Here is a 25,513-nt window from a genome sequence, read left to right as displayed (position 1 = left end):
CACCTGTCCAATAATGCAGCCTTGTCAGAGAATTCAGCTTATGCATAATAGTATAATAATACTGCAGTCTGCCAAAACGTGGGGTGGGGTCATGAGGCAACTTTGATTTTGGACTGCCTGCAGAGAGAAAACTGGATGACAGTAGGAAAGCTCTTGAACAAGCAAAGATTAGGAAACTGTTTTGAAATAGATTAGCGACCATTGGGATTATAAAGGATCAACTTCAAACACATGCAAAACAAAATCATAAAACCAGATCTGTGTTTAAATTAAAACATTGTGTCCTAGAAACTTGGCTAAAATCAGCAAAGGGAGCTGGCTCTAAAAACATCCATGTTATCAGGATGAGGAGGGTAGGAGAGATGGGCCTGTAATGAAATAGGTGTGGGAGGAAGAACATTTGTTCAACAAAAACATGCTTTCATAATGCAGCTTTGTTATTTTAACTAAGTTTGGGCTTAAATGGGAGAATGGGTTAAACAGTTACAGAAAGCATAAGTGAAACCTCCTCTGGAGCATGAGAAGACACAATGAATAAAACCTCTAAGAATCTGGGAATGCCAGGGATTAGCACAGGGTGGTGTCAAAAGGGTCAACTCCAGAGTTAGGTGAGTGACTGGGCATTGGCTAAGCAAGCTAAACCCAGATATAATTGACTATTCAGGCTTTATTTGACTTAATGAAATATACTCAGTATTTAATATGTCCTTGTTTATCTTCAGTAAATGCACTGCAAGTTGGTATAACCCTAAAACTTCTAGAAGTGATGTGTTAGTTTCACTATTTGTTGTTAGGCTTTGTCCTTTTTTATGTAAGTTATTGTATTAGTTGGTTGTGTTTTATGCACTATGGCTTCCTCTCCATTTGGTCACTGAAAACCAAACTCAGAATTTTAATTTTTGTACTTTATTATCTTCTCGACTATGATATATAACTATTATGTGATTGTTGTAATTTTAAAGTAACTTTTGCATTTAGTTTCAGTCTCCTCCTTAAAGAACTATTGTTTTTGGTGAAGAATGTAATATTTAAAATTTTTCTATTCTCCTGTGAAATGTGTGACGTGAATTGGAGGAAACAGACCAGACTGGTATCAAGAGCCAGGAGCCAGCAGATGAGCAGTGAGAGAAGAGCAGCAGCATGCTTAGCCTTCCTCCTCTGAAGATGATACTCAGTGTTCACTGGCTTTTAGTCTTGTGTTGGATCCACAGTGATTGTAGAAATTGTCTTCTGGGCAAAATCTTGAAAGGCATCTCCTTCTATCAGAGTAGCATGTAGCTGTGTGGTGGTACACAAAATAGTTATATAAAAAATCACCTAAAGCAGCTGTGCTGTAGAATATGTAAGGTATGTGTAAGTCTGACTGTAATTGTCTCTCTTACATTTAAAATGAGAAATATAGGTGTTTAAAAGTTACAGAAATATTATGCCTGTTCTATAGGCTTTATGGATTATTTAATGTTTCTTTTACTGGAAAAGAACTTAGGTGATTTGGGTTTAATGGGTGTAAAGTAAAGAGTACTTTTGCTGAGAAACCCATGCCATTTTTACTTCAGTAATGGTTGGTTATGGTGATGATGCAAAAATCATAAATTATCCATGACCCACCCCTCTCTTCCTAGTTAGGATAAAGAGATTGGTTGCTCAGATTCTCTTTTAGGGCAGAAATTGAGTGTGTAAAAGCCCTGCTCCTGCCTGTGTTCTTGACTAGACTGGGAAGAGGTTCACCAGGGATGATGCACACTGTGCTTTGAAATGATCTGGCCTTGGACATCGTTCTAGAGTGGGGAGGAGTGGAAATGGAGCCCTGAAGTAGTTGTCTTCTGTCAGTCATATTCTAGTGTTTGCTGGTTTCTTACCTTTACAAAGTATCCAGCACCAAAGATCTCTAGTGAATTTAAGCTACTTGACCATAAATTCAAATTTTCTTTCAATCATCTTTCACAGATCCTTTAAAAAAACCACATGAACCACTGAAAACCACTGCTGCAGGGTTTCAAGGGCTGACAGTGCTGATGTAACTCCTGGTTGTCACACTGAAGGCAGAGGAACAAAAATTTCATTCTTTTGATTAAGACCCTGAGATGAGTTTAGCTGCTCAGAGCATGGTGCTGAGGTACCAGCAGTGTAGGTTTGATCCCTGTTTGGGCCAGTCACTTAAAATTTGGACCTGGAAGGACACAAAAGACACAAGGATCATCAACTGAATATTTTGTGAAATCTGTGAATTAGAGGTTTTACTGTTCTAACTCCCATAATTTGCAATTGCTGCTTAGTTTTAAGAAGCAACATAGGATTAGAAGAGAAAAATGCTTCTTAAAACCACTCAACATATCCTTCTGTCAACTATTAAACTATTAAACCTTGTGTAAATTATTAAAGCAATGTGATCTTTAGCATTATGTTTAAGTGATGGTGAAGAGTATAATATTGAATTTCTCTTTAAACATATAAAGCTACCCTGATCTTGGGTTGCACAATTTCTTTTTTAGTTCCCACAGCCTTTGGCAAAAGTTTCTAGCTGTACAGGCTTGCTCTGTCATTAAAATGATGTTTTAATGTCAGATTTCATTAAGTCTCATATGCTTTGCACTAGAAAATAAGCAGTGAAAGTCTCTGAAAGATGCAATTTATTGAAAACTGACTAAAGGAATAGTATTTTTTAACTATTTTGTTGTATTTTTCAGTAACTGAAAGTAGGATTTATTGAAAAGTTGATGAAATTAGCCATGTAAAGTCGAGGGTGCAAACTCAAGGTCCAAAAAAGAACATCAGTTTTGGTTTTGCATTTATAGTATCACCAAAAACAAACTTGGGCAGACACTGAACAAAGACAAACTGAATTCTGATGTACAGATGTGTGCAAGGTGTCTACAACAAGGAAGAATTTACTCTCTGGACCAGTATTACATTCACATCTCTCCTCTGTAAAACATGAGCCCTAGAGGAGAGTGATTCAGGGCAGGAGGAGATGGTCAGCACTTTCCACAGCCAAGTTCTAAAGCCCTGATGGTGAAGGCCAGGAAAGCTCGTGGTTACAGATCCCCTCAGTAGCTGCAGCTCAACAGGCACCTGCACTGGGTGTCAGAGGAGTGGGCATGTCAAACGTGGTGTCCTAGCTGCAAAAGCTTGACTCCACTATAAGTTGGAGCATTTTACATCAGGAACTCTCAGCTGTGAATGCAACTCTGAATATTTGTACTGCCTTTGTCTTGCACATAAAGGCAAGTCATTGAATGATTAATGATCTGCTTCATCACTGGGCCTGCATAGTTCCCAGCAATTAAACAATAAAAATGACTCTCCCTTCCTTCCTGTACTACAAAAGATTGCTTAACTGGTCTGTAGGACTTGTGAGAGCTTTTTCTTCAAATATGTTTCTGTGACATATGTGCACTTAAATGCAAGAGAGAGAATGTTTTGCGTATTCTTGAGAAAACTATGAGAAAAAGTAAGCTGAATAAACAAGGTTCAGATCTAATTTTGAAAAGAGTAAGGTCCATGTTCATTCTTTAGTGGGAGGGAGATCAGTAGGTCAAGGCAAACCCAAGAAGGTTTATCTGTTTCTCATGAGCCTGCCTCTGGTGACCATCAGCCATTGTGTTGTAGCAGGAACGAGCACGGTGTAATTCAGGTCACAGGAGTGGAAGAGCAGCCAAAAATTGCAGCTGGGTTTTCCTCTGGAGCTGTCCCCTCTGTCAGCATTCAGATCTTGCAGCAGAACCAGGGGAGGCAGATGCTGTGCAGCCTGCTCACAGAAGTGCAGTATTAGCAGAGGGTCTGCATGGGGGTTTTAGTGTGAGTGGGAGCGTTCCCGGCATTTGGCATCTTTGATGGGTGCCCTGAGGAGCAAGGGAAGGTGGAAAGTCAGAGGAGCAAAGGTTCCCATGGCTGGATCTCTGTTCAGTAAGATGGAGCACTAACTTCTAGTAGATCACAAATTGATAGCTCTTTAAATGCCGGGGTGTCTTCATTGATGCAGGTTTTGGATATTATGTATGCAAAATCAGTACATGTGTAAAATTCTTACTCCATTTTTTCTTCATCTTTAAATTTGTCAGAGAAGTTTTACAATGCAATACAGAGGATGTTTAATCATCTAAAATGTAGCTTTTGACAAAAAAAATTCAGATTTATTCTTAAAATAGGTTTTTATGAACATTTAATTCAAACAGTTGGACAGGTTTACTCTGCTTTTTCTTTTTTTTAAAGAAAATATATTTATGTTGAGACAATGATGGGAAATGCAAGCAAAAATGATGCTTGCAAAAAAGTTTTTTGTAATTCATTGTAGGGATTTTTAATGAAAGCATAATGCAGCTTTAAATAAAGCATTTACTACCTGTGTGTGCTATAATACAGAATGTCAGGGCCAGAAACCTTTTTCTGATGTCTTTCTGTACTGTTCTCATGCCAAAGAAATTGAATTTCTAAATGAAATTTTGATTTTTCATCCAAAATTTTGTAGTGCATATTTTGGAAGTCACATATGCTCCTCACAAACTAGATTTTTGAAATAATGGAAAAGTAGATAAAGATATTCAACTTGGGGAAGAGCTTTTTTTCATTTAAGGCAATTAACTTCAGTATTTGGACCTCTCTCAGTGTCCCATGGATTTTTGTTTTCCACACTGTGTAAAACCAATCAAAATTATTTCAGACCAGAACCTGAGAAATTTATCCATATTGGCTAACATATTCTGAGATTGCCTCCTATTATTTCAGCAGAACTGTGTGGACTAAAATGCTGTGTGCTGTGACCAAGGTTATTGGACATGACTTTTATAAAGCAACCTAAATCATCCATCACCATACTGATGCAGTACCTTTTTGCTCCAAATATGTTGAAACAGAAGTTGCTTCACATAATAGAAGAACTCAAAGCAAAACTCAGTTTTGGAAATGCTAGAAATCCCCTCAGAATTCAAGGTTTTGAAGACAGTATTTTCCAGTTTGTCTCCTACTTTAAGGTTTTTGTTTTTCCTTGTTCATTTACTCCATCATTCATAGGTCTCCTATATTTTTCCAGCATCATTAGCCTAACTTTTTCCTGGTTTATTTTATGATTATAGGATTTTAATTACCATTCTCTGAAGGATAATGCATTTTAAATTTATTCAGTTGTCATGTTTAATGTTAAAGTCTGACACTGTATAACAGCACCCAGGGAGGAGAGGTCCAGGTCTCTGACCTGTGTGGTCGCTGCCGGAGATGAGACAGGGAACCACACACCAGTTCTGTCTCCTTTTTTACAGACAAGGCTGTCAAAAGATGTGTCATGCAGGAAGTAGATATTTTTCCAATAGAAACAGAGCTAGTGTTTTAGGTGTGACATCCAAAGCCAGGGATGACTGGGCCATTAATGCTTGTTTTGTGCCAAAGCTTTAAAAGTCAAGCTCTTTGCGAGGTTACGCATCCCTGAGGTTTCCAGCACCAATCATCTTTTGCAAATGCAGACAGGGTGAAGAGACATCAGCACTCACCGCGGTTATATTAATAGATTTGGTTGAAAATTTGTCTTGGGGTTGTTTTTTTGCAGGTGGCCTTGCCACCCCATGTGTTTACTCTGCATTTGGAAACTTGTATGTTTTCAGGTCCAGCCATGTCTCACGAAGATGTTTCCAAACAGAGAGTGACTGGAGGAGTGTCATGGTAAAGCTGAGACAGCTCATGTGTCAGGAATTATTGGCAGAGAAGAGTTTACATCCAAGTCATAACAGTGCTTCCACCCTGTGATTAGGGAGGGTGTGGTGTGATGCAGCAGGGCTGTGCTTCAGCCATAGGTACTTGGAAATCTGGAAGCTAAGAACAGGGAAAGAAAGAGAGAATGCTATGCAAACCTTTTCACTGCTTCAATTCTGACATTAAAAATTGAGGTCATTGTTAGGGTTTTAATAGGAAAAATGATAATAACAATAAAAAATAAAAAAGTGTAGTGATGCTGTTTCATAGCAGTATGCAAAAAAAACCCCAAAAGGACAATCTTGAAGAATTTCGGGTTGCACTGGGTTTTCTTTATAGAGCAGAGATAAAATGGGAAAGGACAATTGTGGCATTTTCTCAGTGCAAGGCCTCAGGACATGAAGGTGCCTCTTCTGGATGAGTAAAACACTTGTAAGTTTTGGGACATTACTGAAACCTGCAAGGGGTGGGGAGAATGTATTACAGACCTTTGGCCAGTTTTTTCTCCATCCTCCTTAGATATGCTTCCAAAGAGACAAAGCTCAGAATTCAGATGGCAGTTCTTGTTGAACCCAGACCAAGAGACACATACTCAGGATATACAGACCATGTTTCCTTCCAACAGGTTTTACAGCAGTAGTTCAAAATCAAATAGATAAGGCATTCCAGATGCTCTGTTTGCGTGTGGCAGCTGTCTTTGTGCTATGCTGAACAGCTGCTGATGCTGTAGTACAGCTTGGTGTTATTTAAGTGTCATATTTGGAATATAACTTAAAACCATACCTCATTTGGAGAATTGAGCAACTGTCTATTAATGCTACTTCAACTAATTTTTCTTCTTTCTTCCAGTTCCTGCAGAACCTTTATTGTGCAAGTTTGCTGATGGAGGCCAGAAGAAGAGGCAGAATCAGAATAAATACATACAGAATGGAAGAGCATGGCACAGAGAAGGCGAGGTGAGACTTGTAAGTCCTCCCTTCAAGCTTTAGTGTGGGTGTGCAATAATGAATACTTAGGAAAATGATAGGCATTGAGACTTCTTGGCTTGGGTCTTTGGCATATTAAAAATGTGCAAGGAGCTCTTACCTGACAGTTCGTGTCTCTGTAAAAAAAATACTTAACCATGTCTTTCTTCTGATGAGAAAAAGTAAAATGTGAAACACTGAGTCCTATCTCATTGAAGTGAATAATTAAATCTCCTTCAACTCAGTCATAATATAAAGTTCAGCTTTCTCATATTATTAAACTACCAGAAACATAACTGTGCTTACATGCAGAAATAATCCTTTGATCTATGCAACACTAAAGTGCACATCACTTTCACAAGATTAAAATAGTATACCAGTGCCATGCAGCATTATTTTTTTTAGTCAACAGTTGTTTTAAACTTTAATGTTCAAGATAATAGTTTCACAGACTTACTGTGGCTAGCAAGCCTAGACTCTTCATTTATATTACACAGGAAAATTCAAATGTGCCTTCTGAAAAACTGCACTCCCCATTCAATCTTATAGGTCATCTGTTGTAGGCAACTCCCTAACATAATTGTGTGCATGCCCCAAATCTCAAACACACATGTACTTTTAGCCAGGTGTTTAATAGATTGTGTTATGTTCCTCATAATGGGAACATGGAAACTTGTATTCACAAACAATATTGCTAATTCTCTTCACTGTATAATTACCTGTCAATTAACCTTTCCCTAAGTTTTAATAAATTATTTCTATACAAATTTTCAGTTAAAAATGAGACAACTAAAGAAAGAATAAGAGAAATAATTTACAATTAAAATTAATTTTGTCCACTCTTTCTTTTCCACTTTTTCTTTTTAGGCTGGAATGACACTCACTTATGATCCAACCACAGCTGCTTTACAAAATGGGTATGTTGAGTAATGGCACACTAAGAAAAAAATATGTTTGCATTACGAAAGATGCTCAGAACTAGCATTTAATAAATATTTCTGCATTTTCTAGATTTTATCCATCACCCTACAGTATTACAGCAAACAGAATGATCACTCAGACATCTATTACGCCATACATTGCTTCTCCAGTTTCTACATACCAGGTTTGTATTTAGAGCTTGGTAGCTGAAATGCTTCATTGGAACTTATGTGTATTTATCAATTGTTACATCTGGTTTTATGAGGTCTCCAATAATGCTACATTTTAATGAAGTGGCCTCCTTGTGCTGTACAGCATGAAAGTGGCAGCCTGAAAACCTGAGTGTGTGTTTCAGGAAGCACAGTGCTTTAATGAGACCCTGGTGTCTTGCAAAACAAGTCTCTAACTTGTGCTGATGGCTGAGGGATTTGTAGCCACTTCTGTGTTTCAAGGGAGATTTTTCATTTTCTCTCAGTCAAAATCTTTTAATGTCACCAATATATATGAAGTAATTATTTTTTATTTAAAGCCTTATTGGTTTAATTAAATTAATTTTTAAAGATGTTTTTCCATGCATTTTGTACTTTTCTCTGTGTTTTTCTCAGCAAGCCCAACAATAATATCTTATGTAGTTGTACTAAGAAGGGCACAGAAACATTCTTGACATGAGAGAAGGAAATTTGAAAAAAAAGAGCTCCAACTTCAAATTACTTTATGATTCAAATTCAGTGTTTTAGTATTAGGAGTAAAGCATTTAATAGCCTAGGACACTATTTCTAAACCAAAGGCCACTTTATTTTGGATAACAAATTAAAATATAAATTGTGGACGTTTTTGGTCCAAAGCTTTCTGAAGAGGGATTTTGATAGGTGCCATCTTGAGTCCTCACAAGGGATATTGATGTACAATTCAACACACTGGGAAATTGTATGGAACTGTTTTAGCACTTTGATATAGATCTCTTAGGAATCCTCAATTTTAGGGTATCATACATTTCAGTTTACAAACAACTTGCTTTAAATACAACCAGTATGGCAGTCTCAGATGTGTGCTCTGTAATTACTACTTGAGACATGCCAATTATGGCAGTGTACGCTGAATTATGAGCTTTTTTGGCATTTTACTGTTTAATACATAGATGGAGTAAAGAGCAGTGATTCAGGTCATAAATAACCCAAACTAATTAAATTTAGAAAATTCTTACCTCCATGTGTCAGGGGAAGTCAGGCTGTTTGCTTTCTAGTGAGAGAGACATGCTGAGCTTTCTGCTGTGCCCTGTGTGTGAATGAGTGTGGAAGGGTGTGTAAAGGGGAGGTGGGAGGCTGGCAGGGGCACTGTGGGCCATTTCATCAGCTGTCTCCTGCAGAAATTTCCATGGAGCCTTCAATTCCAAGTGAGGAGGATGGGGAAGAATTGTCTAATATTAGTCTGGAGATCTAATGCTGTCTTGCATGAGCAAAGTATTGTGTAGGACCTAAAACAACGTTCTCTGGTGTGTAGGGCAGCTGCATTATTTTTATATTAATTTCTGAGGTAACTTATGCAACACCATGTTTGCTCTTGGCAGACAGTGCTAGACTATATTTTTCAGTTTACTGAATGAATCTGCTTGGTACTGCATTACCTCAGAAATTACAGTAAGTTCTTACCCAGGAAAATATTTCAGTAAAATTAACTGCTATTCTTTATTAAAATATATAAATTATTTATCAATATATGACTCTCTGATATTCAGAATCCAAGTAAAAATTGGAAGTTGGCATGGAAACATACTACTTAGCAAATACAGTATTATTTTTTGGGCTTATTGAGATAGACCACAATCCATTATGTTTCCAGAAATGTAGTTACCAGTATTTCAATATACATAGCATGGAGCTTAAATTATTGTGGATGGAGTTATTAATATCATTATGCTTGAAGTGACACAGTAATTGGAATTGAAAATTAAATTGAAGTATTCTGTACTGGGGAGGAAGGAGATTCATGGCCAGAAGAGTTTCACAATTTGAGTATTAGTCACATCTTCATTACTGATTCCTTCTCACTGAAACCTGCAGCTTTCTGTCTTCTACACAACAGCACACATCACACAAGCAAAGAGGTTTTCTTGCTTTTTGGTTTTTTTTTTTTTTTTTAGAGGCAGGGTATAACCTGCTGCTAGATGTATTCTTACTAGGGTAAACAAATTTATTAAAGTTTTGGCTATTGTTTGTTTCTGCAGCCCCTGTATTCCCAAATGACTGCACTGAGCCAGTTACTATCATAGTGAGAGATTAGCCAAAGCTTTAGTCAGGCTGTACTGGTATTTTTGCCATTAAAATTTTGCCTGAGGAAAGGGAGTGTTCCAGTCTTTTCCATTCCATTTTTGAACTCCTTGCTCTTTTCCTGACTGAAAAAGGGAAAAAAGAAAAAAAACACAAAACAAAACCCAGCTCTGGTTTGAAACTAAATACCAAAAGGAGGCAAGAAATATTTCCATCTTCCAGAAAATGCCTCACCTGGATTTTTTTCAAGGCTATGTGTTTGCCTGTCCTGTTCACAGGATTCTGGGAATGATGGTAGAGGCATTTAAAAGGCTTTAAATGTCCAGCAGCAGTGGTGAGCCTGCTCTCTGTGTGGTGCAGGTCAGATTCCAGCCTTACCCAGCACACCTACAGCAGGTGGGGAGGAAACATTTTTGTCCTTACCTTTAGTATTTCTTGCACACTTTTTCAGAAAAGAGCTGTTGCAACCAGCTCTTTTAAACCGGGGTAACAATATAACCTTTACACTCCCTCACTTTGTCATGCAAAGTTAGGCATTCTACTGCAATTGAAGTATTTGGGCCATCACCTGTTTTGGAGAGAAATATGCTTCTGCAAGAGAAGAGACTCTCATCAGAACCTCGTCCTCTTCCTGTGCTTTGGGAATAACAGACCACAGTGTCTCAGAGAACAGTACTCCTAAATCTTCTTTTTCCTGGAAAAAGAATTCCTGATTTTTTTTTTTACAGCAGAATTACAGCAGAATAAATGTTTGGTTTTTTTCAGTTGTGAAAATACAGTAATTTATTTTAATCAGATCACACTAGAAGGCAAATGGTGTTATAGTTTCTGAGATCCCAATTACTTTTCCACAAAGGAATTTCTGAGACAAAAGGAGCTTCCTTTTTCAATGTAGCAGAAATCTGCCATTCATATATTTGACCCCCTTCACTGTTTTGGAAACCTGCACTAAAAACATTGTCCTCTGTTCTAAAAGGTGTATGTGGTGTATGGTCTCCAAATCTTGTCTCTGATTTACAGTGGTTACAATGAATACATTTTTCATAGAAGTCAGTGTTGTTCCACAAAGGGACTAATTGGGTTAAAAAGTCAATAAATAAGGGAGGAGGCATGTTAACATGATTTAGGTTATTCCTATATCTAAGTTGGAGTAAAGTGTAAAATGAAAAATAAAATGCCAATTTTGTTCTAGGTTCAGAGTCCTTCTTGGATGCAGCCTCAACCATATATAATGCAGCACCCAGTAAGTTTTTATGCTTCTCCATTGTTGTGTTTATCTGTTATGTAAACACTTTACATACTTTAAACCACAGGAAGTATGTCAATTCCTGCCCAGTTACTTCCATGGATCAAAATGACAAAAGAAACAAAGACAGTAACCTGAACTGAGGCCTCATTTTATTAGGAAAAAAAGCAAGCTACCCTTATAGCATCAATGTGCTGAGGACTATTAGAGAAAACTTCCAAGAGGAAACTTAGTGGTGTTGGAGTTTTTTGGTTTTATTTTATTTCACTTGAAATGGAAAGCACTTTGCAGATGCCAAATGCTTTACATACTGTCTACCTTTCAGGAGCTGAAATTGGAGACCCAGTGTTTTAGAATAGCCCTACAATAGTTCAGACTGGATAATTTGTGAAAGACAGATGGATGTAGTGATATGAATGACATTATGGGCACTCACTTGAGAAAACCTGCATAGCTTGTTCTGGCTTCACCACTCATGAGTAATGCTGGTCTCCCTACACTTCTGGCTGTGGCATCTGTACCAGACTGTCAGGCACTCTAATCTCTGCTCTCCCGTGGTAGTTTGCTTCTTGTCTATGTCATTTGCCAATTAAGTACCATTACATCTGAGACCTACTGGGTTTCTTGAGATGAGCATTACTACTAATAACAGGCACTTGAATGCATGAACTCCCATAGTTAACAAACAGGTCTGTTTCCAGATGCAGAAAGGATATGGTCTTGACTTTAATTAACCTCTCCATGCAGATTATAGAATGTAAATCTTCTTGGCAGAACATTTTCTTCTTGGGCATGCAGAGAAGGTGGTGTTGAACCAGAACACCCTCTCACACACTTAATTGTTGTTGTATTTGTGGGTTTTGATGTTAAATACACATACACAGAGTAGCCTTCTCTAGCAACACAGATTTTCATAAAACAACATCCTGCAAATAATGCTGTGAAAGACAAGAGTTGATATAATGGCGTATTAGTTTAGGTGTATGAGTTTCAGAGGTACACAAGATGGGATTTCACAGTTGAAAATAAAGACCTAGATTCTAGACTGAAGTTCAGTTTTGGCCTGTGCAAAGACAGGTGCTGTCTTGCTCATTTGCTTTTCAGAGAAGCCTGCAGTCTGCAGACAGGAAATTCTTTCAGTGTTTGATGTGCCTGTGATTCATTTCGTCTACACTGATCACATGGTTGTTTTTCCAAGTATATTCTATACTTCTTTTTTTTTTTTTTTCATTTTAAGGATTAGTTATTGATTCAAAATACTTGCTCTCAGTACACTGCAATTATTTCTGTTCATTTTGAGCCTCCATTAATTTTAATCAACACCTTCTGCAAGCATAAGTCATACAAAATATTTGGAAATGTGTTTTTGTGGAACATGATTGGTAAAATGAAATTTCTTGATAATCTTCCATTTCAGTTAACTCTGAAGACCTGTGTGCTGCCCATTTTTAACAATCTAATGTGTTTAGAAGTTTAGAGTATAATTTTTGTGAACCTAACAAAATGGTACAGAAGCAATAGAAATGTCATCAAGAGCAGCTGGTATTCAGACAAAGAATCATCATTGCTAAGTCACTCTTCTGAAATGTGTGTGCTAATGAAAGCAGCCACCAGCAGGGCAGCTGCCTCGTGTGTGAACATCCTGGTCTGATGGGTAGGAACACAAATGTTCCTCCTCCAAAGCCACCATTCCTAAAGATGAGATAAAAGTTTCTTCCTGAAGTATGAAATTCCAAAGCTTAAGCTAAGTGAATCTGTACCAGGTAACGTGCAAAGTTTTGCTTTCAAGTCAGCTTCTGGTTAAACTCATATTTTACAAAGTATTTTCATCAGATCTCTCAAGTGTATTGCACGTCAGTTGAATGTCCAACGAGAAGTCAAAGCAGGTCTTCCACCTTGAGCATCTGCAGATGCTCAAGTGAAATATTCAGAATGCCCGGACTTCCTTTTCGAGTCAGTGCCTGGGATTAAGGAGAGTTCTTGTGGGACATCCCCTCAGAAGGAGAGTCCATACTTAGACTCTCAAATCAAAAATTAAATTTGTGTGCTGCTACCATTTCTTTGTTTCTGTTTTAACAGGGTGCTGTTCTGACTCCCTCCATGGACCACACCATGTCACTACAGCCTGCATCAATGATAAGCCCTCTGACACAGCAGATGAGTCATCTTTCATTAGGCAGTACTGGAACAGTATGTAGCAATTTGATACAAAATTGAACTTACCCAAGTAGAAAATACTGCATGTAGGTCACAGAATCCCTGTGCAGCTTGCATGTGGGAAAAAGTAATCCCATAAGTCATTTGATGTTCAGTAAATTATTAGGAACTGTCTCCATTTTAAAATTCTATTCAGCAGCTTTTATTCAGTCTATTAACTGATCAGAAACTGGAAATGAGTAAATAAAAATAGACCAAAACAAATGAAAGGGATCCAGGAGGTAACTTCAGAGTTGCATTCGAAAGATTAAAAATAGTTAGTTTTGCTCTTTATATTCCTTTCTGCAACTCTACTCTCTTGAAGTGTGTGGAACAGAAGTTAAATCAGAAGAGATTCAGGCTTGCCTCTAAACTGCAAGACCCTTCTTTTCAGACCAGATGGGGTTAAAAAAAAATATGATGACTGGGGTTAACAGAGAAGGAAAAGTCCTTTACATAGTCTTTGAAGTCCAAATTTAAATTTTCTCAAAATAGATAAATTACTTTTCTGGAAAGCCTGTTGATTTCAGACACAAAAGTCTTTCTCTGCTGTACATTGCTTAGGGATACAGTCACTATTTATTAAGCAATACAGATATTAAGCAATGACAGGAATTTTGAATACTTTCATATTGGGCTTTCACTCAATGTAATGGTGTCTGTCTTTCTAGTACATGCCAGCCACAACAGCTATGCAAGGAGCCTACATCCCCCAGTACACACATGTCCAGACAGCAGCAGTTCCTGTTGAGGTCAGTATATTTTATAAAAGACCAGAGATAAGAAATATGAATAACTTTTTTTTTCCTTAGGAATATTAGTGCTCAAAGGAAAATATTGTAACTGTGAATGTACTGTGAATGCCACATGTATTAAACTATAAAATGTCATTATTCTCAACTAATATAGTCAGTATTACAACAAAGAATTACCTGTTCTTATGGCAGTAGATACTCAAAGCAATCTGCTCTATGAGCATAGCTCAGGCAAACCCTGTGTTTTGTCAAACACAACTCCAATAGTAACAAGCCAGGGAATGTATTGTAGTTTTGATCTTTCACTTAGTTTACCTGTGTGCAAAATTATCTGGGAGCAGACCTTGATTTGCTTTTTGCAAAGAATTCCTGATTTGACCCTGGCTTCTCAGGAGACTGCATGTTGGTCTAATAAATCTCTCCATTGAACAGGATTACTTTCGTTGGAGAGCATAACATAAGTAAGCTAAATAATTAATCTCCTACTTTGGGATACCTTACAGCCTTTCATAGGTCAGTACTGCTTTAAGAGAGGAGCTAGACAAGGCATGCTGCAGCTCATGTATTCAGAATGAGTGCCAGTCTCTTTCAGAGCCTGTAAGAAAAAAACCATTTCATTTCAAAGTCTGTTTATCCAGAAACTCCAGAATTTGTTTGATTCAGTTTGGTGCATCTGCCCATGTGAATCAAGAGAAGTTCTTCTGGTAATTACCTGATTGCTCTGTCTGCCAGAGCACTCTCAGCTGAATTAATTGCCTGGTTTCTGGGGAGCCTGGTGCAGTCCCACCTACAATTCTTTGTGTTGCCTAGTGCCAACCCCATCACAGTACTCATAGTGTTTGTGTGGTAAGGAGATCTCATTCTTCTCCCTCCCTTCAAAAGGAGAGGGACAGAATGTTTTTTTACGTCTACAGATAGAAAATATTCTAGCAGTTTTTTGCTCTCTTTATATCTATAATGTCAAAAGTTTGAGGGTTTTTTTTTTCATTATCATCAAAGCATCTGAGGAAGTACAAAGTTTGCATTATCATTTAATTCCTCTGTTTGCTGAAATATTCATCGAGGTAAAGTTAACACCTCAGATTTGGAATACCTCACTTGAGAAATGTGATGAAGATTTTAAACTTGAAGACTATTAATTGCATGAGTCAAGTGGAAATACAGATTGCAGGTAATGCTGCTTGATTTTATGTCTCATGGCTTGTCTTCCTTTTTATTTGCAGGAAGCCAGTGGTCAGCAACAGGTTACAGTAGAGACATCAAGTGACCATTCTCCATATACGTATCAGCAAAATAAGTAACTGTGAGGTAGGGGCTCATCCTGTCTCATGAAAGATGTGAATTCAAAGATTCTTTGTTTCATAATTTACAGTACTCTGTATTGAACTTTTTTTTAATGTCATATAAATAATACTGATGATACCATCTGGGGACAGTGAAGCTGATTTGAACTTGGCCAGAGTCAAAAGCCAGGGAAGGAAACCTGGGATCCAGAAATGAATTAATGAATTCTGAGTAACATTGATTTAATAATTTCTCTACACCATAACTGGATTATGTTGGATTTTAATTTGTTCATTTTAGCAGCGTGCTGTATACAGAACAACAATGAATTAATGCAAAAATACAAGAATCAAAATGCTAAAGGGAATTGTACTGATAGACATACCTTGCCTAGTTTTGTGGTACATGTAAGATTAGAAGCAGCTTGGTGGCTGACTTACAGACCACAGGCAGGGAGGCAGTCTGGTAGAATCCTTGCTGATCTTTTCTCCTGAAGACTTCCCTGCTTATCCTTTTTTCTAGAAAAAAGCAGTTTGGTCCAGCAGTTTTTAATCCATGTCCTCATTTGGCTCTAATTCCAGAGTTATACTTTCCTACTCCGGGTTTCCTCTGGTTCTGCTTGCATGGACTTTTTTACTAGCAAATCATTAGCTTTACCTGAACTTACTTCATACAGAATTGGTTTTTTTTCTGTACATTTCCGTCCTAAAAATGTTACTTGCACTAACTGTTCCCTTTTCCGTGATCCATGTTGTAAAGTTTTGAAATTTAGTTCTTCCTTAACTCATCTTCTTGGTTTTTTTTTTTTTTTTTTTGAATGATTTGTAAGCCAGACAACTTGGCTACATAACTTTTTACATCACATTTTCTAAGACCTCACATTGAAAAATTCCTTTCATCTGCAATAATGTGCTGGAAACCATGTTAGAAGGGCTTTTCTACAGCCCTTGTGGCATTTATTTGATACTGAAAAACCAAAATCGGTTATGTGCTACCATTGTGTGATATCTCTCTAAAATATATTGATCCAACAAAACACACATTTTGGCATTAGCTTTGATCCTGCAGGTCAGCTGTGCTGTTTGAGAGCAGTGCTCTCATCCCCATTATTGGCATAACAGTTTCTTGTATGGAAAGATAGAAACAAACCAATGGGGAAACTTGGCAAACTCAGCAGACGGCAGAGCCTGCGTAGCACAGCATATGACCTGTGTTATTCCTGTAGTCGGGCCAAATGCTGGCATCTAGAGGAAGCCCACATCCTTGATTTGCTTCCAGGGCAGGCAGAAAGCAAAGCCACAGGCTCTTCTCGTTATCCATCTCCTGGTGTTAAAACCATGACTCCTGCACGTTTCCCATGCCAAGGCTGTTGCCTGGTGTTAACCGCTTTTCAAGGAATTATTTGTTTTGCCTTAAGTCTTCCCTGTGGGCATGTAAAACCTCCTTACCAACAGAGATCTGTGGGAGCCAGCGAAGCGTAATCCTGCATGTCACATCCCCATCCTGCCTCTCTCTCCCAGCCTGTCAGTATCTTTCCCCATAGACTGAGGCCAGGCAGGAGGAACAGCCTTAAGTCTCCTGAAAGGATGAGTTGTTGTTGCCATCTGAGACACGTTTTGTGTTGATGACTCTGTGTAGATATCCAAGCTCTGTGAGCAATTCTGTGTGCTTGCTGTAAGTCAGTTCTCCACTTACTTTATTCTTCAGACATGCACTGTTACCTGTATTTATATGCAGTGGGAGCAAGTGAAATCTGTGTCAGCAGAGGCTGTAGCAGTGGGCACGTGGGGAAGGTTAATATTACCCAGCTGATTTCAGCCTCAGAGCATGGCATTTGGTATTTCTGTCCCTGGAACATGATGATACTTGTCTTGTTTCAGACAGGTGAAGGGGAGGGAATCGACAGTCATTTTGTGCCCTAAATACAGGGAACACTGCAGTCTCTTGATTGTTGTGACTTTGTCGCTGTTGTCAAGCCAAAACTTTTTTCTAAACGCACATGCAGCACTTTTGGGAATGTCCTCTTGAAAGTCAGTGCCCATATTCCCATAATTCAAGGGGCAAATTACAACTAGCACATTTGCATGAGTGGATGCAGTCAATCAGAAATACACAGTGTTTTTCCTCTGGCAGCTACATTTAATAAATTTATAGCTTCTTCTAGGTGAAAAATAGTCAAAGGGACTTGGAAAAAAAAAACCCTAAACCTGTTTTATATGCACCTACAAATGTACAAGCCTTAAAATACCAAACTTTGCCTTGCTTTGAAAAATTAAAAACTGTCTAAACTTTTTTGTCATTAGCTGGGTATTTTTTTAAACCCATGTGGCAACATAAGCCAGTACATTAAGAAGTCTGCCTTCAAATCTGATGAGCCCTGCCTTGCTATTCAGTATTACTATCAGGGAGGAACAGTGGCTGTGTCTGTCTTGGCTGTCATACGTAGCCTCGTTGAAGCTGCACCAAAAGAAAGTCATTGTTCCTTTTCCAGAGCCTTGGAGATGGCACAGGAGTAACACACTCAACCACTTTTGGTCGATTAAAAGGAACAAGAACAACAAAACAGCAGAGAAGGGAAGAGCTTTGAGTGCAGCCTCACGGCTCCCCCGTGGGAGCTCTGTGTGCTGAGCAGTTGTTAGGGAGAGAGGGGGAAATCCAGGCTCTGCCCTGGTGTGGAGCCTTATCCTGGGAATGGCCAAGCACCTGCAGTGCTGCCTGTGTTACTTCCCAGGTTAATACTCGAATTCACTTCTCACAGCTATCTAAAATAGGAAGTTAGTTTGTTTTGTGGACAGCTAGGTTAGAAAAAAGATGTGTGATTGTAACTCTGCTCTAGCTCTGACCTTTCTGTGTTACAGATGTCCAGTGTTGACCTGGCCTGGAGAAGGGTGCAAAGGCTGAAACAATCATGGATTTTACTGATCAATTGTGCTTTAGGAATTATTGACAGTTTTGCACAGGTTCTTGAAAATGTTATTTATAATGAAATCAACTAAAACTATTTTTGCTATAAGTTCTATAAGGTGCATAAGGAAAACCTTAAATTCATCTAGTAGCTGTTCCCATGAACAGGTTTATTTTAGTAAAAAAAAAAGTTTTTATCAAGTGTTATGACGCAAAAAAAAAACCTTCAGATTTCTGGGTATGCACAGATGACCACGAAGACTTATTCACGTGCATGACAGAATTTGTGTTTTGGTTTATTTTTATTTTTGTTTTTGTTTCTTTTTATCTTTTTTTTTTTTTTGTATGAAATGGATTTTCTGAAGTTTAAAATAGTAAAACATCTAAGATGATGTTCTGTGCTTGCAGTGTGTGAGTGTTGCTTTAGTGCAGTGTTGCAGTTATAGTGTCTGGTCTCTTAGCTTTCTGTTTTTCTTTTAATGTAGTGTGAAGTGTCTTATCCTTTTCTATAAATTCCAATTTGCCTTAAATCTTTCAATGCTGTAGCTGTTTCAGTAAGTAGTCCAAACTAATGGTGTAGAATGCTTTGACCAAATGAGCTGGTCTATTATGCCTTGTAAAACAGCAGCATAGGGCTTTTAAAGGTAGTCAATAAAAATTGCTGAAAATTTGGCTTTTTTAATGTGTAGTAAGTGTTTTTAATGATTTTTTCACATAATATGTAAGGTAGTGAAATGCAAGAGGGGAAAAATGTTTTGTGTGAAACACATTTTCTGACTGGGGAAATTTTAATAGTATAAATTGTTTGTAAGGCCATATGCCAATAGTTCCCTCTGGTAGTTTGAATGATTTAGGAACTCTGCTGTATGATGCAATGTAAAATCTTTTTTTGCCTTTTTTCAGAAACTAACTTGATGTTCTAGTTTTAGCATAGGTAGAGTGGGGAGTTTGGGGTGGAGATATCACCGAATGTTTTTGTCCTTCCTTTATACTAATGATAGTGCTTTAGGATGAGGATTGTGCTGAGAGGTAGCAAACAGAAAAGTTGCTATTACAGCAAAATGGCAAAAGCTAAAGGACTCGTTTTCAAACATATGCTGAGATTTAAGTAGAAACAAAATTGATTGGGTACTAGCTCTCTATAGTAGGTAAATAAAAATAAAAAGACTTGGCACTTTTAAAAGGTAACTTTACCAAAGAACAAAGAGCCAGTAACCAATAATTCTGATTTGTCTCAGCATTGCGTCTTCTGTACTCTTTATTTTTGCCGGACCAGTTTGCGGTTAAGAGAATGTGCCTTTTTTGTACATTTGCATTTAGGTTTTATAATTTTAATTGATGTATGGACACAAAAGCATGAAGGAAGACTTGGATCCAAGCAGTGCCACACTTTACATCATCACTACAAGTGTTAAGTGTAAAGAAAACCGATTTTGAAACTATGAAATTCCTGATTCATAAATACACAGTTATTTGTACTTCACATATTAGATAATTCACTGCTACTAAAGCTTTTTATTACAATTGCATATGTTTTAAATTGAATGATAAATTAAGTTGTCTTCCAAAACTGTGTACTTCTCTGGTCAGCTGTATATGATCAGTTATCTACCTCAAAGTTTATTTCCTTTTGTATTGGGACAGGTTGCTGGCCCTCCCTGTTTCCACAGACCAAATCATCCTAGCTCGGGAGCTAGGGCTAAGCAGTTGTTTCTTTCAAGTATTTTTTAGTTTTTAAATTTTGTGTGAGTATTGGAGTATAGATGTCGGTGACATTTCATAGTTTCAAAAGTAAATTGCTGCTCTGAGAAGTGTAGATTCTAGTGAAATGCATAGTCATAAGAGATGTGTTTTTTTTTTCTTTTTTTAAAAAGTTGTGGTATTATTGGTTCTATGCTCCCTGGAATATTACTGCTTTGTCAAAGTCCAGACTTCCTGCAGCACCTTGCCTGTATTTGGTAACTTTCCAAACCTGGATCTCTCACTACTTGCTATTTTGCATTAAGTAAAAACTGCAGTATGATAGCTGTGTTAGAGGGAGGGAAGAGTTGCTGCCAGAAATGTCTGAACTAAGTGCCATACTCATCGTCTGGGTAAGATTTGGGAAATTTAACCTCTGTACATAAAGAAATAATCAGTTACTTAAACATCACATAGTAGACAGCCATTAAATTATAAAAAATTAATTTATGAAGAAAGACCTTTTGTACAGATTGAAAAAAAAAAAAAGATTTTCATAGAGATATCTATATGATCAAGAGAGTTAATTTTTTATTTTTGTTTTACTAGTGCCACAAACTTGCCAGTGGTAACTTATTTGTCCGGTTCAAGATAACTCTGTAGTTTTGTTTCCTAGGACTTGTTGTTAAACGCCAAAAGACATTTTTGAACTGTAAATTTGATTAGATTGTTAGCTTTTTCTGTTTTATTTCTTTGAAAACTTTTGAATAAAAAAGATCCAAAAAAACAAAAAATGCATCGTCTTTTTCCTTGAGACCTTCCTTTATTGGGGGAAATCCCAAACAGGTTATGGTAAAACTTCTGTGTTTATTTTGAAATGTTTGGAATTGCTTTCTGCTTGACAGCTTGGGTTTTTTTCTCCTCTATCTTTTGTCAAAACCAAATTTTCAGTCTTTCACACCACACTACAAAGTCCCTATTCCTTCAAACAAAACAGGGAAAGATATATGAAAAACATATGATGAGATGTCGGATTTGGATGCAAGAACTCCATTCTGCTGTGTGTCAGCCCACACAGGGAGTTGTGTGTAACCAGGCTTGCATGCTGTGGCTGTAAATGCCATTTTCCTGAGGTAGGGTTGGAGGTGGAGAGTCACTTCGGTAGCTCATGGCACCAAAGGATCGCTGCCTTCAAATGCTCTTGTCTTCCCACGTGTGCTGGCATTGGCTGGAATACCCAGTTCTGGAGAGCAGAGGTGACACTTCACTGGGATTCAAGGAGATCTCCAGTGTTGGCCTTCCAGCTGCCATCTTTAAACCCTGCATTTCTTTAAAGGTAATCTCTGATTTTATTATCTTTTTGGCAGGATCAGTACTGCTGGTGGTGTGTATCAGGTAGAGGACTGCTCTGACCAAAGTAAGGCTAGGGAAAGCAAGAGGGGAAAAGTCAAACTGTTGTGTCTGCTCAGCCAAATGCTTTACCAGCTGCACGGTCTGGGGTGGCTTTGGATTGATGTGCGTGGCAGGAGGGGGCTCTGGCTAGCCTTGGATACCTCAGGGTGTGCCCAGTACAGAGCAGGGCTGGGTGATCCAGAGGGCTCCTGCTTCTTGCTGTGAGAGCTGGATAGGCGAAGGGGAGGCTCGCTAACCCCAGGCTGTGCTGCTCTGGAGAGCCCTCTCCAGCCTGGGAGACAGTTCTTTCCATTGCTCACCTGGCTCTGAGGGATCCCAAGGGCTCTGCCAGTGCTGTGGCAGGCCAGGCAGCCTGCTGGGGATGGCAGGTGGGGGCTTGCTGCTGGCAGTGCACAGCCTGAGCTTTCAGTCATGCAGCACTCATGCAAGATACTGAGAATAAATGTGTTTCCAGCGGAGCTGGCAAAGCAGCTCACCTGGGGAATGGGAAACTTCTTTTACAGTTGCTTATGCAATGAAGACATCCTCAACAATTATAGCTCTAATTGACCCCAGGGAATGGCCTGAAGTTTTGTCAGGGGAGGTTTAGCTTGGATATTAGAAAAGGGATCTTCACCCAGAGTGTGGCTGGGCACTGGAACAGGCTCCCTAGGAGACAGCCACAGCACCAAGCCTGACAGAGTTCAGGAAGCATTTGGACAATGCTCTCGGGCACATGGTGTGACTCTGGGGAATGGTGCTGGACAGGGGAGGGAGTTGGACTTGATGATCCTTGTGGGTCCCTTCGAAATCAACATATTCTGTGGTTAGTGGAGAGAAAAAAACCATCACACTGTGCTACTAAACACTCAATTCCTGTAACTGAAAAAAAATACCATTTAGCCATTTGAGGGGGGTCATTTTAATATTATCTCGGTATCTTGGGTGTCCCAGATGCAATGCATGAGAAAATGAATACAGAAAAGTTTAAAAGGGTTTTGTTGTATTATTCATGTTCATCACCATACTGAATTAATCTCAGATTAATAAGAATTCTTTTAAAATTAGATATGAATACTCCTCACAAAAACTGTCTGTAAATGAATGTTTTTTTCAGGTTAGTGTCTTTTGCCTGATCTAATAAGGTTGTGTGTATCATTCCTATCAGGCAATATGCAGTAATACAGTGTCTTTATGTAATATAATTTTATTGTATATAATAAAAGTCATTACCAACTATTTTGCTGAACATTGACTCCATCATCTTGCATGCAACCTGTTTTGAACCCTACTTGCAAACTTGCTGTTAATAATGTTTTTTACCTGTTAACAAATATGGGTAAGTATCAGATTAGTGTAGGATGATTGTGTACCAATACAAATGTTTTGTGCAAGATCATGCACCATCCCTGGTGCCTTTTGGTTGTTGGTGATTACATGGTAGCCTTTCTTTAGGCACTGAACATAATTTTTTATCTTTCTTCATTTTCTAAATTAGCTACTCTGGGCAGGTGCCAGACAAGTGCAAGCAATGCATTAACAAGGAGTATAACCAGGTACTGTTGAACAACTGAGCCTTGCTAATGACTGCATATATTGGGCTAGAACAGAGTAAGTCAAAGTGGTCTAAAGCACTTTGCTGGTTCTGTGTGTTAGCTTTTCAGGGGAAAAATGTAAGTGTTGTTTTGCTCTCCCCTTCTAGCTTTAATTTATTGCCGTGGTACCCCCACCATACCAGACAAAGTCATGATTGACCTAATCTTCCACAGAAAGATCATATCAGAAATGCATTTTATATGCCAGAATATTTCTGTGGGTTTGTACTCCTACTCCTCCTGTGCGCATTCACTGCACTTGTTATTTTTGCTCTAGTCAACCACTCCAAAATTTTTTGTGAATTCCACATGTGTTGGAATAAGATAATCTGTCTTGTCCAGCAGTGCCTTCTTGTGAAAGCCAGTGTGTTGTTTGGTGGCATTTAAGACGTGTTACCTTCTAAACGCTTGCCACACTGACGTACTCTTTCAACTGTGAAAGATCATCTGTATCCTTCCTCCGCCAACAAATTCTGGCATTGATTAACCCAAACAAATCTGAGGCTCTTGGCTTTCAGACTCAGTCCATTAATTCTCTCCAGAATAGGGGTTAGGATATACAAAACCTATTCTGTTTGGCAACTTCTCTTTCAGTGACTAAGAAAAGCCAAGCTGATGTCAGAGCAGCAAAGATTTACCGTGCAGTGATCAGAGGGAGGGTGTAAAAGCCTGCATGTGGAATGAGTCAGTCTTTCCTTTTCAGGACAGCTCTAACCACATCTACCATCTGACAAATCTGTGCAGCCCACTTTTGTAGTAAAGAAGAAATCATATCACAGGAAAATACTACTGGGGTGTTTTTCCACGTCCAAGAAGAAAGGCCAGCTTCTCCACAGGCAAGCCTTAACTGTTTAAGATACCTTGCCTTTTTCAACACTGTCCTCTCACGCAGTATCTACACCAGTGGTGCTCTGAATTCTGCTGTGTTATGCTGGTCTCCCTTCAGCTGAATAAACTGACCTCTTTTGACAGCTTCACAGCAATACAAAGGGATTTTTGGAGCGCTGAAGGAATGAAGGTATGTGGCACCCTCAAGACTTCCCGCATGCACCCCGCAGGTGTTCGGGTCAACCTGCTCAGGCAGCTTTCAGAAGGGTCATTGTTTCAGAGCCCCACATGCAAGTGTTAGCAAGGGGAATAATATTTGTAAAATGGTTTCTGCACATGCACTCTGCTGATTTTAAAGAAGTCATCTGCAGTAGAAGTTTTCCCAAGTATTTTAACCACCTGAAACTCACACACAGGGACGATGGTTTAAGCAATGTTACCAGCTTGTTTTTGCATCAATTCATTCTGGTATCTTTAGCCAGAACGCATACCTGTATCTTTAGTGTCTTATCTCCAAGATAATCTGTAAGCAGAATATACATAACCAGGCACATGAAGCAGTTATTTATTGACCAGCTCACAGAAGATAAAGAATTTCACAAGCCCTTGGGCTGAGCATGACTGCTCACCCAGCAAGGTACCAGCAGAGGCTTTACTGGCCATGCAGGCATTGGGCAGGAGGGGAAGGGTCAGTCCCTGCAGCTCCCAGGAGCAGACCCTCAACATTGCCACGTTTCTGTCTTCTGCCAAGCTCCGTCAGGGCCCCTGGCGTGGGTGCCTTGCCCCAAGAAATGGACTGACCTGATGCTTCCTGACTTGCCTTGCTCTTTTCTTCCTTTAGATTTTATACCCTTTCCGCATTACTGCTTTCCCTCTTAAACCCTCGAGCTCCCGGCTGTCCTGTCCCACTAGCTCTACCTCTGTCTATAATTTTGCCTTTCTTATCTCTCCAAACTTTCTCACAGCTTTTTTCCAGAACTCTGAGCAAGGTTACACAGCTGGGCTGGATCAGAGTTGGGCCCTCATGTGCAGGGAGCTGTGGAGAGGGAAGGGAGGCACAGGACAGGGGCTGCAGGAAGGGCTGACATACTCCAGGTCTTTCTTGAGTCAGGAAAACATTCAAATGTAGTTGGAAGAAAGAGTATTCAGAGAGCTCCAAGTGTAGCTGTCTTTGCCAGAACAGAATGAAAACTAGATTTCAAACAGCTCTAAGAGGCCAGTGCAGCTCAGTAGAATGAAATGCTCCAGAAGTTAGCAGCTGCATGGACTGTCAGTTCCTGACCTCCTTCAGCCCTGCTCTGCTCACTTTCCAAACTTCAACAAGTTCCAGCTGCCAGCAGGCAGAGGTTTCTGACGTGAGTAGGAAGGAGGCAGCTCATCAGCAGCTCACAGGCTTCACACAGCAAAGGCCTTTTGCCACTTGTGCATTCAAGCAAGTCACTGTGCCCTGAGCTGCAGGAATTATGGAACAAAGCCAGCAGCAGGGAAGTAAGCTTGTGCATAAGAGTGGGAACATTTAGGGTTTGAGTTGTTTCTAGCAGACTGTTGATATTTAAGAGTACTCTAACTCTGTCTTTGCTGTGGTGTCTCTGGAAACAGTAAGCCTTATCCTCTATTCTGGGGTGAATTTTGTAGAAGAGCATTGAAAATCCAGATTTCAGCTATTAAAAAACAATAAAAAAAATTAGGCAGTTACAGAAGTTCCTCTCCTCAAAAGTATTTTGTGGATGAAACTAGCCAGCTGTGTCTGGAAAAACAGTCCAGGACAAACCATACCATTCCATGTGTTACAGTCCAC

At 39.0% G+C, this 25,513-nt stretch overlaps 1 protein-coding gene across 3 annotated transcripts in view; it reads left to right on the top strand.

The window, feature by feature from the left end:
• The window catches only part of RBMS1 (RNA binding motif single stranded interacting protein 1), a 142,493-nt gene extending 121,915 nt beyond the window's left edge, over window positions 1-20,578 (top strand). For 2 of the 3 annotated variants that reach the window (XM_030241663.2, XM_009087926.4), the window contains exons 7-14: window positions 6,532-6,647; window positions 7,515-7,564; window positions 7,659-7,752; window positions 11,028-11,078; window positions 13,161-13,271; window positions 13,949-14,029; window positions 15,256-15,340; window positions 18,175-20,578. In XM_030241663.2, the coding sequence (XP_030097523.1) occupies window positions 6,532-6,647; window positions 7,515-7,564; window positions 7,659-7,752; window positions 11,028-11,078; window positions 13,161-13,271; window positions 13,949-14,029; window positions 15,256-15,333 (581 nt within the window). In that variant the 3' untranslated portion in view covers window positions 15,334-15,340; window positions 18,175-20,578. The remainder of the gene's footprint in view (window positions 1-6,531; window positions 6,648-7,514; window positions 7,565-7,658; window positions 7,753-11,027; window positions 11,079-13,160; window positions 13,272-13,948; window positions 14,030-15,255; window positions 15,341-18,174) is intronic. The other variant, XM_030241664.2, reaches the window with a different exon arrangement.
• The last annotated feature ends 4,935 nt before the right edge of the window (window positions 20,579-25,513 follow it).

This window comes from Serinus canaria, chromosome 7 (assembly GCF_022539315.1).
Source record: "Serinus canaria isolate serCan28SL12 chromosome 7, serCan2020, whole genome shotgun sequence".
Lineage (NCBI taxonomy): Eukaryota > Metazoa > Chordata > Aves > Passeriformes > Fringillidae > Serinus > Serinus canaria.
Note: the sequence above shows the minus strand (reverse complement) of the source record. Positions and strands in the feature narration are given on the sequence as shown.